Source organism: Cyprinodon tularosa, unplaced genomic scaffold, assembly GCF_016077235.1.
Source record: "Cyprinodon tularosa strain WSP-4 unplaced genomic scaffold, ASM1607723v1 ctg38, whole genome shotgun sequence".
Taxonomy (NCBI): domain Eukaryota; kingdom Metazoa; phylum Chordata; class Actinopteri; order Cyprinodontiformes; family Cyprinodontidae; genus Cyprinodon; species Cyprinodon tularosa.
Window position 1 is genome coordinate 3,676,501 of NW_024039096.1, and position 6,000 is coordinate 3,682,500.

Consider the following 6,000-nt stretch of genomic DNA (forward strand, 5'->3'; position numbering starts at 1 on the left):
CTGTCCTCATGAGTCTTCAGAGCCCAAGGTGGGCTGCGGGGGCCGTCTCCAGGTGTAGTGAAGCACAACACCGAGGTGAAATACTCGGTGAACTTCTTCAGGCCTGTCACGTATCCCACATGGACGCTGTCCTGGAAGTTAGGTCGTACTGTTACCATGGAAACGTCCTCTTCTTTGCCAGGTTCCCAGGCCAACAACTATTAAAAAAAAGAAAAAGTCAGGGGAAGGACAATAGAAGAGAAAATTACTCCGACGACCAGAGACTCTGAGGATCAGTTGGTTTGGTATGTTTTTAGAAAAATGCCCCAATGAGGTTTGGACTTAAGGAGAAAGCAGGAACAGCTTGATTTGGCTCAAGAGAGATGTGGTACCACGTCTTGATGAAAGATTGCTGCACAAAGTACATGGACAAGCGGGAATTAGTTAGACCCATTAGCTACTGAAGTAATGAGTCCCAGTGGTCAATGCCTTTTTTTTTGGGTGAGGAAACTTTTAATGAAGGAAGGAAATTGAGAGTTGGTGCTTATCCTTTCACCACCCTTGTGTCTGAAACGGAGTATTCCTCTGTGCCTCCTTAATCATTCCACCCTCCAAACTTTACTTAACCTTTAAAGCCCCAAGATAAACTTATTTTTTTTTTTATTATTATTTAATGGTCTAACACATAAAATGAATAAAAATTTTTAGCAATGCTGTGATAATTGTAAACAAAACAGCTTTTTACCATTTTATAAGAATTGTGTTAAACATTTTAATCAACATATTTACAACACATTTTTACGGAAGAGGATTAGGGCCAGTGGAAAAAAAAAAGTTAACTGATTATTAAATTTTATTTCAGTTTAACATGGGAAAAAAGTCAGAATTCTGACTTTTTTCTCAGAATTCTGACTTTAATCTCAGAATTCTGACTTCAATCTCAGAATTCTGACTGAATTCTGACAATAAAAAAGTCAGAATTCTGAGATTAAAGTCAGAATTCAGAGAAAAATGTCAAAATTCTGAGAAAAAAGGCAGAATTCTGAGATTAAAGTCAGAATTCTGAGAAAAAAGTCAGAATTCTGACTTTAATCTCAGAATTCTGACTTCAATCTCAGAATTCTGACTAAATTCTGACAAATAAAAAAAGTCAGAATTCAGAGAAAAAAGTCAGAATTCGGAGATTAAAGTCAGAATTCTGACTTTTTTCCCATGTTAAACTGAAATAAAATGTAAAAATCATTTAACTTTTTTTTTTTTTTCAGTGGCCCTAATCCTCTTCTGTACATTTTGGCACCATGGCATTAATGTTTAGAACATAAACGTCTCCAATAATCTTGTTTCAAAACTACATCTAACGTCACTGTAAATGGTTCATCTCTGCTTCTCCTAATATCTTAATTATTTGCTTCTAATGTATAAAATAAGTATAAAACCAAACAGACTGAAAAACATACATGTTTTTATTTATATCCAAACCTGAAATGCAACTGCATTAAATTTCATTATTATTTCACACATTTCAAGATTTTTAAACCCATAAATATTAAAGAATGTGCAGAAAGATACAGAAAATTTAACTCGATAAATTTTTTGATTTGTACAAAGGGTAAAGAGATGGAATATGAACCACAAGACAAAGACAAAGATACAATGATGCTAAAGATAAAGAGAATAACCTTTGACTGACAAATGGGAAAACAAAGTCCATTTTTCTTATTGGTGCAGAATATTGTTTGCCTTCTGGCTTTTTTCCTTCCTCATCCTACATGTAATAGAACATGTTCTGCACTGGCAGCTCTGTCAACTGACGTGATGGCTTGTTGTGAGCAGGCGGTGGAGGGCCCACTGACCTTGTAGCCCTGGTTGATGCCGTTGATAAACTGAGGGTTCGGAGCGGTCCAGGTAAAACGGATAGCTGTTGAGTTGACCGCCTCGACCTGCACATTTCCTGGAGCGATGGTCGGGACTGCGATGGATGATTAAGGGAAAGGAGAGGAAATGAAAAAAAAGAAGAAAGCCAAAGGGAAAAGAGGAATAAGAGAAAAAAGAAGTGGAAGGTATTAAACAAGGGTGTTAGGTCGCCTTTCGACGGATGCCTCAAAGTCTGCATGCATCTGTTCCGCTGCCAGCATTGATCGCTGCTGTGCAGGTCAGGGCAGACGCTGCCATCAGTCTCCGTCTGACACTTACATTTAATACCACAGCTCTAAGTGAGGGTACGTTTGACTGCTTTAGCTGCTTCACACGTTTTAAAACTCTGGGACATCTGTCCCCGAGTAGCTCCCAGATAGTGGGATGACGTGCCACTGTCCCTACCCTTGGTCAACTGTTGTTCAGTTTAAAAGGAAACATTGCTTTAAAAAAACCTTTGCATTGTGGATTTTACTCTTTTTTTACATTTATTTTATGTAATTCAATTGAACATGAGTTTATTGAATTGGTTTTATGTAAAGTACTTTGTGATTTTTAAATAAACGTTATTTACTTAAAGAGAGATTTTGGGTGGAGTGATGCATCTTTGGAATGAATACACAATAGGTAGCCAGTTTCAAGCGGAAGTTCACAAACATATTTATACGGTAGCAGACATTCAAAATTAACCTGACTCCGCCAGATGGATTTGCTCCGCATATCCATCTGGAAACCTTCCGTTGAAGAAATTTTGGGAAGGGGTGAAAATACTGGTTAGCTGATTGGCCTATGTTGGTGATAGACAGGCCAAATAAACCAATCAGATCAACGAAGCATATGACGTACTAACAGAGCGACGACGAAAACACAACCACAAGCCAGGCTACTCTTGCTGAAACCACTCGGGAGAAGAGCAAAAACATCTTTTTCTCTGAGAAAAGCCTCCAGAGCAGTGTTTTGCTCTTCTTTCAGTGAAGAAATACTCTGTAATTCCGATAAAACTTGCTCGATAGCCACACTAACGCTAGTTTCATCGGCTGAAGCCGCCATTGTTCTTTAGACTGAACTGTCGCGCTTCTCGTTGCGTCACACCTCAACCCGCCTCAAAGCCAACGCTGATTGGACGTTCGTTTGGTGAACGGCTCCAAATTTTCTTTAACGGAGAGTCTCCAGACTGATCTGCGAGTGAAACCTTGAAAGCTCGCGAGATCAGGATGGTCTCACGAGGCTAATTCAAAATAGCCCTTTCCAGTCAAACGCCAGCGGAATGGCAGCCCGTTTGAGTCACCCCCTCCTTCTCCTTTCACTAAATTACAGGGTCTCACCAGGAGATGAAGCTTCTCTTTAGATCTTAATGTCTACAAATAATGACAGAACGAATATTTAAGTACAAAGATTGAAGTTTTAAAAAAGGAATCTTAGGGGACGAGGCCAAGGAACAAGGTAAGTGGGGGAATGTTGAATGGCTACCACTGTACTATCACACACAAGCTATCCAACATGGGCTCTTTGTAAAATTCCATCATAATACTTTGGGAATAATTTCAGTAATTCAGTAAAATATTACATGCAACTAATGAAAGATAGTGAATGTTGTGTTTCGGTCACTTTATAGGTAAGTGATTAGACAGGTTTGCAACTAAAATCTTTAGTTAAGCTCGTTGATGGAAACGTGAAAAAAACAAAAACAAAGCGGCAATGCATAAAATATCAATCATAATAAGTAATTTTTTTCTAAAAATAAGTGCATTTGTTCTTGAATTGAGGAGGTAAGTGAGACATTTTGCCAATGGAACAAGGCAATTCACATTTATAATAAGAAATAACAATTGCATTGTCTTATTTTAAGTGCATGTTATCTAATTATCTTATTTTAATATAAAAAAAAAATGAACTCATTCCATTAGCAAATCATCTTATCTACCTACTCAAATCAGGGAAAAAATACACTTAATTATTTTTTTACATTTTTTCTAGATCGTTTTCTGGAGCGTGGATATACGGACCTGGCACCTGCACTGCAAAAACAATCTGAAATTAAGTAAAAATTTCTTAAATCAAGTGTATTTACCCTTAATTTGAGCAGGTAAATAAGATAGTTTGCCAATGGGATGAGTATTTTTACACTTAAAATAATTTAATTAGATAATATGCACTTGACATAAGACAATGCTTTGATTTTTCTTATTTCAAATGTAAATTGCCTTGTTCCATTGGCAAAGTGTCTCATTTATCTCCTCAAATCAGGATAAAATGCACTTATTTTAAGAAAAAATGACTTATTTAGATTTACTCTGTTCAAAGTCATTTTAAGAAACTTTGTTACTTAATGGCTTACATTGTTGCTCAATTGCTCATCAGATATCCCAGCATTATGGGATTCAGCTAATAAACTTTAAGGTCACTATATTCAGGGCAAAATTTAGGTTTTGATCAGTACTGTACCTCCTTGGAGGGTCCACTCTGTAACTTTATGGCTGAAGCTGCCCAATCCCGCCCCGTTGTAGGCCGCCACCTCAATCTCATAGTTGGTCCAGATGATGAGGTCTTCCAGCAGCAGGGTGGTCACATCTGGGCTGGAGATGTTTTTCAGCTGGTAGTCCACAGGAAGCCCAGTTAGGCGGTAACTGAAACACAAATTTAGGATATTTTCTCAAAAAAAAAATAAAAATAAAAAATTGCTGGTGAAGATTCTCAGTCATCCAGGTCATAGTCATTCCAAAAAAAGTAAAAAAAAAAACAATCCACTGGTTTTTGTTTCCAAGTTCGCTTCCCATCCAGGAAGCTTTTTCAATTCAAAATGTCAGGAATAGCGTTCAGCGTTCAACGCGATTTCTGACATTTTGAATTGAAAAAGCTTCCTGGATAGGAAGCGAAACGTCTTCAAACTTGGAAACAAAAACCAGTGGATTGTTTTTAATTCTTTTTTTTGGGGGAAAAACTTGAATTTTATGCAATAGAAGAACTGAATCAAATACATTTTGAAATAATTACTCAGATAAATTATATATGAGGTTCACTTTTTGAATTAAACCCCATTTTCTATTATATTTAATTAGATTTTTAAGCTATATCTGTTTAAACTGTGATTTAAACCGTTTCCTCCACTGAGATGTTCAGCTGACAAGGACATTACAGGACATCAGGCTGGCTGCAGTACACCTGCTTCCCTTCTAGAGGGGGACAAAGCACCAGCAAAGTGGCAGATTTAATCCCACAGACAGCTTTGACTTTGTCTGGAAAACACCTGCGCTTTCATTTGGATGTAATGAATAAAAAGTCTGACAGAAACCCAGGCTAATTACATGTTTAGAGAATTTACAGTCAGTTTGGCTTATTGCATACTCTGCCTGTTAGAGTCACAGTATTTGCACAAGTCAACCCAGTAATTAAAGGCTGGCTGCGAATCAGATCAAATGTTTGTTAAATAGCTTTTCCTTATAAGAAATATGTGTTTTATGTGTAAGAAATCATTTCAGAGAGTATTTTCAAACTCTTATTGGACGGCAACATTTTTCAAACGAGTAAAAACAAAAGGGATTCAGGGGGTGAGCTTTACCGGATGATGTAGCCCCTCAGGATGCCGTTCTGGTGGCTTTCAGGCGGCGGCTGCCACTGGATCATGATTGACTGGTTGGTCCTGCCGCTGGCGATGACGTTCTGAGGGGGGGCGCTGGGGGGCTCCTCTGGGAGAGACACGCTAAACATCACGTGCACACAGAGAAAATCAGAGGGTCATCACAGAAAAAGATCCCTCATGTCATTTCAACTAATTAAAGTGAATTAATTTAGATGACTGTTGATGCTTTGCTTAAAGGGGGGTTTGCAATTACTTCCTAGTATTTGTAATTTGTCTATAAAGATTTTATAAGAAGCACACTGGGCACTAAAAGAGCCATATCTTTTCCTCCACAGAAAGTCAGCTGTGCCTGAGGGAGAAGATGGATGTAAGTTAAAGGAATGAGATAATTTGAAGCGACAAACTGGAGACATGAGAAGCTCTGTGCCGGCCCCACTGTAAAACATAGAAGGGGACGCTCCCATGGGTTCCTTACGGGTGGAGAGTTGACAGCATGATACAGGCTGACTGGCTGAGTGTGTGAAGCC

At 38.2% G+C, this 6,000-nt stretch overlaps 1 protein-coding gene across 4 annotated transcripts in view; it reads right to left on the reverse strand.

The window, feature by feature from the left end:
* sdk2b (sidekick cell adhesion molecule 2b) overlaps window positions 1–6,000 on the reverse strand; it is a 178,906-nt gene that overhangs the window by 116,852 nt on the left and 56,054 nt on the right. For all 4 annotated transcript variants that reach the window (XM_038296880.1, XM_038296878.1, XM_038296879.1 and 1 more), the window contains exons 12-15: window positions 5,453–5,593; window positions 4,339–4,520; window positions 1,833–1,948; window positions 2–197 (exon numbers count right to left, since the gene is read on the reverse strand). In XM_038296880.1, the coding sequence (XP_038152808.1) occupies window positions 2–197; window positions 1,833–1,948; window positions 4,339–4,520; window positions 5,453–5,593 (635 nt within the window). The remainder of the gene's footprint in view (window position 1; window positions 198–1,832; window positions 1,949–4,338; window positions 4,521–5,452; window positions 5,594–6,000) is intronic.